We start from the raw sequence: 14,076 nt of genomic DNA, 5'->3' as shown, positions 1-14,076 counted from the left end.
ACTCTCCAACCCCGATTGCAATGGGGAAAAGCGCGCCAAAGCAAGCGAAAGGACCAGAGACACCTCGCCAAACTTCGCCTCTGCGGAGCTTCTCTGACCGCGGCCCGCACCTTCTTCCCACCCCCGCGAGGAAAGAAGGCAGGGAGGCCGGCAGACAGGCAGGGAGCCCCAATGGCAGCTGTGGAAGAAAGCGCGGGAGTGGCTCTGTCTTCCGGAAGCCAAACCGCGCTGCTGGGGAAGCCGGGAGAGGGCTGAGCCTGGCCGGCTTCTCCGCCAGCCTTGTGTCCCCCCGAGGATTGTGAGGGCAAGAGAGCCACGCCTTTTGGCCTCCGGAGGTGCTGCGCCGGAGATTCGGGGGGGCCGTGAACACCGCCCACCGCCAATGGCTTCTTTTGGGCGGGCGCTAGCTTACTCGCTCGCCTTCCTGCTGCTGGCGCTGGGAGCAAGTAAGTGCGCGCGGGTGGGCGGGTGGGAAGGGCGAGGCACGAGGAGGAGGCAAGGTCCCTCTTTTCATGCATCAGCTCAGTGAGCCTATCTTTGGAGTTGCCTTTCTTTCTTTCATTCTTTCTTTTTCTTTCTTTCTTTCTCTTGCTTTCTCTCCTTCCTTCCCTCCTTCCATTTCTTTCATTCCCCCTCTCTATTTTTCTTTTTCTTTCATTCTCTTTCTTTCTTTTCTCTTTCTTTCTTGTTTCTTTTTCTTTCTTTCTCTTTCTCTCTTGCTCTTTCTTTCTCTTCCTTTCTTTCTTTCTCTTGCTTTCTCTCCTTCCTTCCCTCCTTCCATTTCTTTCATTCCCCCTCTCTCTTTTTTTCTCTTTCATTCTTTCTTTTCTCTTTCTTTCCTTCTTTCTTTCCTTCTTTCTTTCTTTCCTTCTTTCTTTCGTTTCTTTTTCTTTCTCTCTTTCTCTCTTGCTCTTTCATTCTTTTTTTCTTTCTCTTTCTTTCTTTCTTTCTCTTTCTTTCTCTCCTTCCTTCCTTCCCTCCTTTCATTTCTTTCATTCCCCCTCTCTATTTTTATTTCTCTTTCTGGGAGTTGAAGTCTTCAGGTTGCCAAGGTTGGGAAACACTGGCCTATGAGACCGCCTCGCTTGGCGTAAAGTGGGAAATGATCCCTGGGGGATGGAGTGGCTTGGCGACTTAAAGTAGTTTTACAATGGCGGGGGGCCCAGACACTTAGGCTGTATGGGGCCCCAAAATTCCTGATGGCGGGCCTGGATATATTGCCTAATGGTTCCTGTTTCTCCAGTTAGTATTCTAATAATGGAGAGATTCAGTTCATATGCCTGCTGCATTCTAAAAGTATTACATTCTATCTGCATTGCCGTTCTTGGCTTCTATGATGATCCTGGATTTCAGAAGAGACCTGTTATGAATATAACCTAGTAGTGGTCTTGCTACAGGGCGTTGCTGCTGCTGTTGATTTCAATATTAATACTGCTGCTTGCCTCCTCTGCTACGCCCCAGGCCTTAGAGCAGCGTTTCCCAACCGGTGTGCCGCGGCACACTAGTGTGCCGCGAGACACGGCCAGGTGTGCCGCGAAAGCTCCAGCTGGGCGGGGCGCTGCTGGTGCCGACCTGGAGCTCCCGCTCGCAGCTGTCCCCCGGCTCCTGCTCGATACCGCGGTTTTCGGCGCTCTCCTGCTGGGCCCCAAAGAAGGAAGGCAGGAAGGAGAGCTTCATTCTTCGCGCCTTTTTCTCGCCTTCCTTCTTTGGGGCCCAGCAGGAGAGCGCCAGAAATCGCGGCATCAGGCAGGAGCCGAGGCACAGCTGCGAGTGGGAGCCCCAGATCGGAGGCACCGGCAGCGCCCCGCCCAGCTGGAGCTTCTCTGGCGTCGGCGGCAAGTGTCCTTTGGGGCCGGTGGGAGGGCACTGGCGGTGGGAGGGGGTGGTGGTGGCTGCAACGGCCACAGGCAGTCGCGGGGAGATGGCGGCGGCGAGAGGGAGCTCCAGGCGGCGGCGAGAGGGAGCTCTCTCTCTCTCTCTCAGCTGACTGCAAGCGGGAGCCCTGACGGTGGCGGTTGGACGTGCTGCTGGACGCCGTACATGGTGGCGCTGCGGGCCTGGCATATACGGCGTCCAGCAGCACGTCCAGCTGCCGCCGTCAGGGCTCCCGCTTGCAGTCAGCTGAGAGAGAGAGAGAGAGAAAGAAAGAGAGACATATAAGAGAGGCAGAGAGAGAGAGAGAGAGAGACATAGCAAGAGAGGCAGAGCGAGAAAGAGAGACAGCGAGAGGCAGAGAGAGAGAAAGAGAGAGAAACAAAGAGAGATAGCAAGAGAGGCAAAGAGAAAGAGAGACATATAGCAAGAGACAGTGAAAGCGAGAGAGAGAGCAAGAAAGAGAGAAAAAAGCAAGAAAGAGATAGCAAGAGAGACACAGAGAGAGAGGGAGAGAGAAAGACATAGAGGAAGGGAAGGAGGGAGAGAGAAAGAGCAAAAAAGAGAGGAAGAAAGAAAGAAAGAGGGATGGAGAGAGAGAAAGAAGGGAAAGAAGGAAAAGAGAGAAAGAGGGAGAAATAGAGCGAAAGGGAGGAAGAGAGAGGGTTTTTTGTCCAAACTTTTCTTTAGCCCGCCCCCCCGCCCCCGCCCCCTTTCAATGTTCCCCAGGATTTTGAAAATATGAATAATGTGCCGCGGCTCAAAAAAGGTTGGGAAACACTGCCTTAGAGGATATCCATATTTTGAAGTAGAAAAACTGTGTCTGATTCTTTTCTATCAAGTGGTATTTTGCAATCTGCAAAATACATTGCAATAAATAAAATGCAATTTGTTTCTATCGACTGCTGGTTAGCAGAGTTCACCACATTTGCTCCTTCGCAACTTCTGTTATTGGCTATGAATTTTCTAAACCTTAATTTCTTCAAAGCTAAGAAAATATTTTTTTTGGTTGCTATTCTCAGCAATAAAACAACACTCAGTGTTGGAATTAGTACAGTAGTCACTGAACCATTATGCCTAACTATATAACATACTCTTATTACAGAACAGTTCGGCAGACAGAGCTTCCCCCTCTTCTATCAAGTTTTCTGAAGCAGGTTATTGATGCTGATTCTTCCAATTTTATAACCATGCTTATCTTCTTCCAATTCAGTTTTCCTCAATGCTTATTTAGCATAGAAGTTATATAATGGAACAGTATACAATCTTCTTTCACTCTTTGCCAATCTGTTTTTCTGTGTACTCTTTGGACTATAGCTTTCTAATCTGGGAATAAGCTTTGTATGGTAACAATGAAATGTTCTGGGATTGCCATATTTCTAAGCATGTCCTACAGTCTTAATATGATTGACACAATCAGTGGCCTAATATTATGAACTAACCTAGATGAATTTGACTCTTATTTTGTGAAGAGAAAACTATGGTTAGCTGAGCCTTAATGAGATGATTCCCATTAAAAGCAATATTTAGGTTATGACCTATAAAGTCCTTCATAGCATCGGACCAGAATATTTCCGAGACCGCCTTCTGCCGCACGAATCCCAGCGACCAGTTAGGTCCCACAGAGTTGGCCTTCTCCGGGTCCCGTCGACTAAACAATGTCATCTGGCGGGACCCAGGGGAAGAGCCTTCTCTGGAACCAGCTCCCCGGAGATTAGGATTGCCCCCACTCTCCTTACCTTTCGTAAACTCCTTAAAACCCACCTCTGCCGTCAGGCATGGGGGAATTGAGACATCTCCCCCAGGCCTATATAGTTTATGCATGGTAAGTTTGTGTGTATGTTTTGCTTTTTAAATAAGGGGTTTTTAGATATTTTTAAATATTAGATTTGTTGTACATTGTTTTTATTATTGCTGTGAGCCACCCCGAGTCTACGGAGAGGGGCGGCATACAAATCTAATAAATAAATAAACAAACAAACAAACAAACAAACAAATAATAATAATAATAATAATACCTTGCTAAAAATGAACAGAAGCCATAGAAAAGGGAAAATTTACACAGTATGTTAAACAAGGATATTCCTTTAAAATCAACAAAATTTAATACTTACGGTGTCTGCTATAAAGTAGCTGTATGCTACTGAGTTGAATGTCAAAGCTATCATATGCTCTTGACATAATATCTTCAAGAGCACTTTTGCCAACTTTGATATCTGACAAGGTAGACCGACACTTACTACTCATCTTTAAAAAAATAACAATAGAAAGAGTCAATACATACTAGAAGAGTAGATTACAAATAAAGCAAAGGCGCTTTGTACAAATCAATCAGGGAATATCCTGAACTACCCTGCATAGAGCATTGTTCTCTACATATAGCAAAATGAGAAATGTTACCCTCTTCACCTCATCTTGTACTTCTTGCCTCCTTCAGCGTTTGTCATTCTATTAATGTTTTGTGCCTCACGCTATAACCAAAGTGACTTCATTGCTATTTTTTTCTACAGGTTAAGGTCAATCAGCCTGGTAGACTAGACTGAATCCTTGGCCCAAAGTTTCCCATTTCCATAATACTGAACTTTTGAAAATATCTAAATTGCCTACTATGGGCAATTTCGGAAGAAATCATCACATGGACATTTTCAAAATTAACGTACATGATTTAACTGAATTATTTAACTGTATTCTCTCTGTGTGTATTAAATTTATTTTTAAAATCAAATTTGATTCTTGGTTAATTCAAGACAGATTCATTTTCATGGCAACTGTTTGGAAATGGTTTGTCACTGCATTCTGCTCTGTCCCCACATCAAGTTTATCATCATAGTCCCAAATCTCCCAACCAGGCAGTACCAAGACTAAACGTAGGCATTAAATGAACTCTGTTAAGCTCAGCTAAGATCAAGCCAATGGTTATAAAACAAATAACATAAACATAGAATATAAGCAATGGGGAGGGGGATTTGAAGGAGTTACCTTTAAATGACCTAGATCCAAAAGTAGCTTATTTGATGTAGCTTCGTAAAATCCATTTTGCGGAACAATGACATAGGAAGACATAAGATCTATTTTTAAATCTAGGACCTTCTGGGTTTCTATAACATACACTAATCCTAGACAAAAAGGTTAAAAAATTGCATTAGTAACAATTTCATAGTTTAGATTCTGCTCCTCAAACTATGATAGCTATTACAGTGTGAATTTAGTGTGTCTGTGCATGTGTGTAACAATATAGTTTACCTGTAGCTGTCCTGTCACGAAATTCTTCCAATTTTGTTAAAGTTGCTGAAGTTATTTGCTCTAAATGAACATCACTTGGGGGTCGGAAGAAATCAATTAAACTATTCACGGTCATCTGATAAGAATATAAAAGAACAATTATGTATACAGTATTCTTAATATAGAATGTAGGTCTTTTTAAAACTTAATTTGTAAAATAAGCATATTCTACTTACGGCATCATATATTATTTCCAAAGGCTGTGACTCTATTATTAGTCTCTGATTACAATGGTCATCTAAAGGATTAGTTTCAAACATTATCGTGAAGAGTGATGCATTGTGCAGTGAATGGACCGTGTGAGAGGATAACAGACAGGGTACTGTTTTTTTCTGAGCCATACCCTGAACTTCAAATGCACTTACACTTGATTCAAACCTGAAATGTAGAACATAAATAATATACATATATAAAGGAACAAATACACAAATGCACAATATACACACCACACACACACACACACACACACACACACACACACACACAAATAACCAAAATATTACACTATACAAAAGAAGTTACTACAAGTTTTTGCTCTATGCTCTCGGAATAATAATCAGAAAATTACAGTGATTTTGACTTTTTGGCCAATCACATCATTGTATAGGATCAAAGTGTGTGTATGTGTGTGTGGGGATTCTATTTACACACAAAATATATTCACTTATTTGCTGCATCTATACCTTGCTTTTCTTCCAGGAGATCAAGGCTGAATGGTCCATCCTCTAATATTTTTCATCAGAATAACAACTTGTCTAGTACTTAATTGCCTGATAAAAATCGAACGCTAGAACTGGTACTATGTCATACTAACCCTCAGGTAGTTTCTTTAGACATAGATCAAATATCAAATAACAAGAATGAAATATAGTTTGCATGTTTTACTTATTTTATTTTTTGTATCTTCTTAAATTTTTTGAAATGCCCTCAAAATCTTATCTTCCATAAAATATGTTTCAAGGTTCTTCATATGAGGAGGAAAAACAAACCTGGAGAAAAGATATCAAAGAGCACAAAACCAGAAGGAAAATCAAGGGGACAGGGCAAAGCCAATACTGAAAAGTAATACATGGCCACTCAGCCAAAGAAAGGCTCCAACGGTTTACATTATACTTCCATTTATCTACCTTTAATAAATGCCTACCTTATTGATTCAGCACCAGGGCGTTGTGCTACTGTCGTACGCAGATCAATTAATGCAAGTTTTATCAGCTCAGGCTTCTCCTTGTTTTCCCTTATTAGCACTGACATGCTTATTAATTTTACATAAAGCTTCACAGCTTCATACTATGAAAATTAACAAAAAAATATCATGAACTGAAGAACATTTTAACCAAACATTATTAATGATTACATCTGAAATTCAGAAAATTAATCTTTATGTATTATGTATTCAAAGTAGCGAACTGGACTGAAAACACAAGATCAAATATAAGAAAAATGTCTTCTAATGTTTTCTAACTTATTTAAAATAATTTTAAAAATTAATAATTCTAATAATTTAACTTTAAATAATTAAAAGATCACTTAGAATATTCTGAATGGTGTATCATGAGGGGACAACAGAAATAATTCCTCCATTCTTCAAAGAAGATTCTTCCTTAGTCTAACAGCAATAAAGCTTAGTTACATACCAATTAATATTTAATGGCTGCACCAATTAATATTTAAAGTTCCTATGACCATGATGGTGATCCTATGGCACCTGTGCCACAAGTGGCACACAGAGCCAATCTGCGGACATGCGAGCTGTTGCCCTAGCTCAACTCCAGTGCACATGCGCACACCGGCCAGCTAATTTTCAGATGGCCCCACCCTCTCCGCCTGTCCCCTCCCAGGAGTCTCCATGTGGCCCGTTTTGAATGGCAGATAAAGACAGGGTTATGCGGACAAGCCGGGAAGGGTGAAAAATGAGCCTATGGGCCCACCAGAAGTCAGGAAATGTTTCCGGCTGTTTCCGGCCTCCAAAGGCTTCAGGGAGGTCTGTTAGGTACAAAATGGAGCCCAGGGGATTTGTGCGTTCACACCTGGGGGAGGGTGTTCTGGTTTCTGGTAGAAGTTTAGTAATCACAAATAACTCTCATTAAATGCATCATTTCATGAATAAAGCCACTCTGTTTATTTCTCTGCTCTCTTGTACTTCAACACATTCCAGACATCAATCAGTCCGTTATCTCTCTTCTAGCCGCATTTCTCACATTCCTTTTCCTGCTTCACTAGACAAGATTTAGTTACTAAATACATAGCTTTAAAAAAGACAGCAGCACTGACTAAATACAATACAAAATACTTTGGCTTACTTTAGTGTGGTGAAAACACCTCCATATTTCCTTTCATCAATGTTGAAACTCCACCCTTCTTCTCCACTAGCCCCCTTATGTGCCAATTACCTCACTACAATATTTAACCCATTCCTCTTCTTAATATCTTCTTCCAGATTTTTGCTCTCTACATTTCTGAATTCTTCTGAATTTAGGATTAACCCAGCGTGCATCTGATTGTCCCTCACTAGATCCTGAACTCATAGCCCCATCCTATGGCTGGCCTCCCACCTGTTCTACTACCTGTAACCCTGGGCCCCCCACTACTTCATAAACACTATCTGAGTCCTCAATATCTTCATCCTCCTCCAACTGATCAGGAGTATGTACAACAGAGGGTGGGGAGGTTGTACGCGCATGCATAGGGCAGAGCAACATGGGAGGTCACATGTGCATGGAGACAGGGCACATGGGGGCATTGAATTATGGGTGTGAGCGCGTGCTCACAGGAATAAAGGTTCTCCATCACTGTTCTAGGAAATGGATTTAGGACAAAGACCTATGGGCCCATAGTTCTCATGCATCCTATCCCAACTAGAAAAGTCTGATTCATTTACCTCTCAATAGATAAGCAAGCAATCAAGCAAATAAATTATTTAATGCTTAGGTCTATGTATTCGTTTGAACTTTAGATATCATTTAAAGTCTTTGGAGAGGGGCGGCATACAAATCTAATAAATTATTATTATTATTATTATTGTTGTTGTTGTTGTTGTTGTTCACTATAAGCTTTTATTGCTTTTAAAAGTCTAGTGTTTGCTGAACTATCCTATCCAAATCATACCCACCGTTTTGGGCAATGTTGGATCAACAGCAGTTTCACTATATCCAATTGCTGCATAGAGTTTATCTTTTTCTTGTGGTGTCATTAACTGCTCGATACCTGCAATATATATATATATTACAATTACATCTTAATCACTTAAATCTACTCCATTAATAGAAGCAACTTTACCTTTTCTAATAGCTAAAGGTACTATGATAACATAGTTTGGTGTATAATTATAGTGATTAAATTGTTAGATCAAAACTCCCATTTTATACCTTTTGGTTCTTGTTTTGTTTCATCGCTTTTTCCTCCAGACCATCCCCACATCCAACTAAACCAGCCACCAGAGTTTTCATCATCTTGTTTAGCACCTGGTTTGAAAATCTTTAATCCAGCTTTAATAGCCTGTTATGCAAAACAAAGCAGAAATTAACATTACTAATTATATAACATCAAATAATGTATTTATTATATCAGTTATATAGAAAACCTAGCAAGGTGCCTGGAGAAATGCAAGCTAATCTGAACATGTCTTTGACATGGGTAAATCTGAAGGAGTGTTTTCATAACATAAATTCATACTACTAAAAAGTAGCAGCTGCTGTTTTCACTCTGTGCATAAGATTAAACAACTCTAATTTTGGAGCTTCATCTTTGACAGTATTATCTTGTAGGTTTGATGAAGAATTTAGGCAATCCTTTTCAAGTTGCCATTATGTTGCTAGAGTCCAAATTAAAATATCCACAATGGACAGATGTCTTTCCAGCTCCTGTCTCAGCATACTCAACAGATTTTTAACCCTGGGAATCAGGAATCCTGTCACCCTGCAGGCTTCCCCTTCTCTTTCTTAGAAATCAAGCTCAACAAACTCTGTAGAGCAGATAAATAGGAAATCTAGGTGAGTCAGCTAGATCCCTTGCTATCGCCATTAATCTCTTTCAGAAAACATGTATCCCCTGGTTGCCAATATTGTCACCCAGATCCTGCAGTTCCTATCCAGCTTATCAGAAAAGATAAAAAGCTCAGGACGTTTTTATAATGCACAATACTTAAATGGAGGAGGTCATAAAAGGTGATCACATGACCCCAGGACAATGCAACAGTCATAAATCTGATACAATTGCCAAGTATCTGAATTTTTATCAGATTATGGAAATGCTGCCATGTTCATAAGTGTGAAAAAAGGTCATAAAGTCACTTTTTTCAATGCTATTGTAACTTTGAATAGTCATTAAATGAACTGTTATACATTGAGAACTACTTATATTAATTTTGTAATCTCAATAGTTTTACATTATATATAATTTACATTATAAATGCATTTTGTACAGTGTAATTAAAAGACATTTACCTCAAATTCTGCCTGTTGTCTTGCTAGAGTGATATTGAATATATCTAAAGTCTTCTCTAAATCCTATAAAGAAAAGTAGGTTACATATAATACAATGTATTTATTTAAATGTGTTTCTACAGAGTTTCCATTACTAAATAATGTGTTTGTAAAATGTAATATCATGTGACTGCATTGCATATAGATGGCAAGCTCTGGTGCTGTTGCACGACTCAGGTGACTCTGAGGACACAGACAAACCTCCAAGTGGCCTCAATGGCTCCCTAAAAGAATGCAAATGACCAGTTGTCTGCAAGAAATATAAATCCTTCCATTCCCCACCATCCAGTCAGAGCTGAAGAAGCTTTTTGGATGAGAAATGAAACGTCTTCAAAGAAAAACCAGAAAGTCCAGTTGCTCTTGAAAAAGCATCTTTGGGACAATCATGACCTGGATGACTGAGAATCTCCACAGACAAGTCGTCTTGTTCTGAATGGTTGTGGGTTTGAATGATCAAATGAATATAAACTACTTGAAGAAGAATTTTTAACAATCATAGATTAGTAAGTTGCTATCCTCTATTCTAAACCAAGTACTATTGTTCCAGAATTCGGTCAACCTATATCAGAAATCGCGGCATCTTCTTAGAAAATTAAGAAAAAAATATTATATACTGCCAGTGAGCTTCCATTTTGAGATGATAAGATTCAAATCAAACTATATGCAGCCACAATATAATAAGCATAATAATAATAATAATAATAATAATAATAATAATAACAACAACAACAATAACAACAACAACAGCGCCCCCAATCATTCCTAGCATGAATTGTACTAATAAATTTCGTCTGTTTGGAGACCTAAATCTCTGAAGGGTTAGGGTATCTCTTTTTACCATCCAAAATCCAAAAACGTCAAACAGATTTTTCCTTTCTTGTTCCGAAGGGCAAGAGATATCTTAATTATTGTTGAATTAAAACTGGAAGAAGCTATTTTTGTCCCTATTCTCTATCCTATTCTCTACCCTATTCTCTACCTAGGCCCTTATAACCCTATACATGCATAGTTGGAACTTTTATGCGCCATTAGTTTTGGCATTCAAAATATATAGAGTAGAAGACAACTGGCAAACGGAACCTTCTCTTGTTCAACTGAGAAAAGAACTGGAGAAAAGAAGATACACCCCTTCCTGAAAAAGTGTTCTCTCAATCCAATTCACTGGACAACTTCTACCCAGTGGATTATTTCAGATAGAATTTATGCCTGGGAATAGGACAGTCAAACTTGCCAGCATAACCAGGATGGAAAAAGGAGGTCTCCTGTTTTTTCTCCACCTCTCATATGCACTTAGTACCAATGACCAATGTTCTCTGGTAGTGCTTCTGAGAATTGAGGGTAGATGCTACCATTTTATAGTAGTTCTACCGTTTCCTGAGTGAGTGATAGTAACATAATTGAAGCTAGAGACAAGTTAAGTAATAGCTTTTTTGCATTAATACATTCCAGATGATGGAAAGTAATTCATGCACTATACCCTGTCCTGATCAGGCCCATTTGGAACAACTGGGATGGTTAACTAACTGGCAAGTTCACAGGAAAGCTTCCAAGATGGTGAAAGGAGGCCAGAATTAAAATTTTGTGAGGAACAGTAGAATATTGGATATTTTTAGGCTACAGAACAGAAAACTAAGGGGATAGCATTTAAATATTTGAAATGTTATCAAAAAAAAAGAAGTGTTAGACTAGACAGGAAAGGACTGACCAGAATCAATGGAAAACAACAATGAAGTAGATTCAGGAAAGCTGTCAGGAGGAACTTCTTGTCAGCCAGTGGAGATTTATAAATAAATATGCAATCCATCATTATATTTTGGAAAACAATTTGTAGCTTGTGATAAACATCATGATTTAAAATTTCTAACCTCCAACATAAACAGACTGTCTGGTGTAACCTTCTTTGAAGTTATTTTTATTTTATAGAGCTCTTTATAACTTTTCACTTGATTCCTATGGTACCGAATATGTTCCCAAGACCACATCTGTAGCTTAGGTTGGATGTTTACTTCAAGAATGCCTTGTGTAACGTATTGCCACCTAATAGAAAAAGAAAAAAAATGTTAGGACATAATGTTACATGCAAAGTTAATATTTCTTTTTAAATTATATTTTAGTAAAGCAATATTTATAAATTAATTTATAATCCTTAATTCTCTTCTTAATTCTCTTAATTCTCTTCTCCAAAATACAAAAAATAAATCTATTAATTATGAATTATGAAATTCTTCCCTATCAAGTTTCTTTGGGATTTTGAATTCCAATTTGTGAGAATATTCTAACAGAAAGACAATCAGAATTGTAGAAACTTCCAAAAGTTATTGGATGAATACCATTTCCTGGCATTGTTGTGAACAGGAACCTCTGGCCTATATTTCCTATATGGTAAATTCCGGGTCATCATATCAATTGATTCAAGGAGTTCCATAATACTGAAATACTGGAAGAAAAAATGCAAAAAATTATTTACTACTAGTACAGTTTCAAAACTACAACAAAATGTAAATAGCATTTGCCTTAAAAGTTACATAATTTAAAGGGTGAATATAAAACAACAATGGAATATTTATGGAGCCGCCCCGAGCATACAGAGAGGGGCGGCATACAAATCTAATTAATAATAATAATAATAATAATAATAACAACAACAACAACAACATAATAATAATAACAACAACAACAACAACAACAACAACAATAATAATAATAATAATAATAATTTAACTTTGAGTTAAAGTAATAATTATTCCAAGAAAAATCTGTTCTTTGGCGGATATGTTAATTTCAAGTTGTTCGCAAATCAATACTGATACGAATAAATGATTAAAAATGCCCATGGCTATGTGGAAAGTGGTGTAAAAGTGAATGATATTGGGAAGTATCCCATCTACGCCCAACAATATGGCTAAAAATTCAGGAGTATGAAAAGTTCCATCCTCAGACAGCACTGTAATTGATTAATTGACTGTGCATTTGAGTTAGTATTGACTCTTGGTGATTGTCTGGCAAATCTACAGTTTTCTTAGCAATATTTTGGGAGTGGATTGCTATTATCTGATTCCTGGGCACATTTTTGACACTTAAATAACTGTGATACACAAGCTTACTCAAATGTAAATTTGGGAATTCTTTCTAGGATTGCCGAAAACTGTAGTCTTATAAAAGATGCAAATAGAACAATGAGAATTTAATTCAGGGAATTAAAAAAAGGTTGCTATAAAAATCTAAATCATTTAAGCAGTTACCTGTGGTTTATTCAGTTCAATGGTTATATCCTGAAGATTTACATCCAGATCTAGTTTTGGTGCAGAAAAGTCAACATCGGATCGTGGATTCATACGGAGTTTGGCTTTAGCTGAAATCGGACGAAATACTAAAAAGCAAAATTTTAGATAAAGTTAATCAAAAAACAAATAGCTCTTGTAAATAGATTAATTTTCCTCCCACTATCTTATGGGGGCATCTTTTGGAGAGATATGAAACCAAGATTCACTTTTTAAGTACCAAAGTGAAAGCTACATTTTATAACCAGTTGGCCAACTAGGGACAAGGCTATGCAATGTTTGCTCACATGTAGCATTCTGGAGGATAAAACAAAGATTTTACTATAATCTCCATAAGCATCAAAACATTAATATTGTAGTTTAATCCATTGTGATATTGCAAACAAGGTGGAACTGTACCAATAAAATATTAAGTTCAGTCCTAGATAGATAGTCTAGTGCCAAACTTACAAGGAAACCTGTTTTTGTTTTCATTTCTACAGTATAAGTATCAAGGTAATAAATTTTATTGATATTTACTTTTAAAAGCCGCCCCAAGTCTGCAGAGAGGGGCGGCATACAAATCTAATTAATAATAATAATAATAATAATAATAATAATAATAATAATAATGTTGTTGTTGTTATTGTTATCATCATCATTATATTATAGCAGAAGTAAATCAGCAGTCATTGTAACATTTTAACACATACTTAATATGATCCCATATTCCTTATAAAGCTAAATCACACATTTATCTAACCACAATTGTCTGTGTTAAATGAAGTTTTTAGACTATATAAAAATGTACTTCAAGAGGAACCTATACTTATGCTTACTGTACTCCACATGCAAGTTTGTTAGGAAATATTAAAAACTTACCAAAACTATAGCCTTCTGGAACAACATTAGTGCTTGCAATTCCATATTTTAAATGACTCTTTTTGGAGAAAAAATTGAATTGAAAATTTATTCACAATAAAAATGCAAAATGCAGTATAAACCAAAGAAAGTACAGTGATCCCCCGGTTATTGCGTCCCCGACCATTGCGAATAGGGTAATTTGCGATTTTTGAACCCGGAAGTCAAAACACCATCTGCGCATGCGTGCCCTTTTTTCTATGGACACGCATGCGTAGATGGCGCCTGGCAGATCAGCTGCTGGGCGGCTTCCCTGGGTC

At 38.4% G+C, this 14,076-nt stretch overlaps 1 protein-coding gene across 2 annotated transcripts in view; it reads right to left on the bottom strand.

Moving 5' to 3' along the window:
- VPS13A (vacuolar protein sorting 13 homolog A) overlaps positions 1-14,076 on the bottom strand; it is a 134,636-nt gene that overhangs the window by 89,152 nt on the left and 31,408 nt on the right. For both annotated transcript variants that reach the window (XM_070742706.1, XM_070742707.1), the window contains exons 10-21: positions 13,778-13,835; positions 12,878-13,005; positions 11,966-12,072; positions 11,501-11,672; positions 9,597-9,659; positions 8,520-8,649; positions 8,264-8,358; positions 6,299-6,441; positions 5,331-5,532; positions 5,116-5,230; positions 4,852-4,988; positions 3,987-4,119 (exon numbers count right to left, since the gene is read on the bottom strand). In XM_070742706.1, coding sequence (XP_070598807.1) covers positions 3,987-4,119; positions 4,852-4,988; positions 5,116-5,230; positions 5,331-5,532; positions 6,299-6,441; positions 8,264-8,358; positions 8,520-8,649; positions 9,597-9,659; positions 11,501-11,672; positions 11,966-12,072; positions 12,878-13,005; positions 13,778-13,835 — 1,483 coding nt within the window. The remainder of the gene's footprint in view (positions 1-3,986; positions 4,120-4,851; positions 4,989-5,115; positions 5,231-5,330; positions 5,533-6,298; positions 6,442-8,263; positions 8,359-8,519; positions 8,650-9,596; positions 9,660-11,500; positions 11,673-11,965; positions 12,073-12,877; positions 13,006-13,777; positions 13,836-14,076) is intronic.

The sequence above is a fragment of the Erythrolamprus reginae genome, chromosome 2, assembly GCF_031021105.1.
Source record: "Erythrolamprus reginae isolate rEryReg1 chromosome 2, rEryReg1.hap1, whole genome shotgun sequence".
NCBI lineage: Eukaryota > Metazoa > Chordata > Lepidosauria > Squamata > Dipsadidae > Erythrolamprus > Erythrolamprus reginae.
The sequence above is the reverse complement of the archived record's forward strand: the minus strand, read 5'-3'. Positions and strand labels throughout refer to the sequence as shown.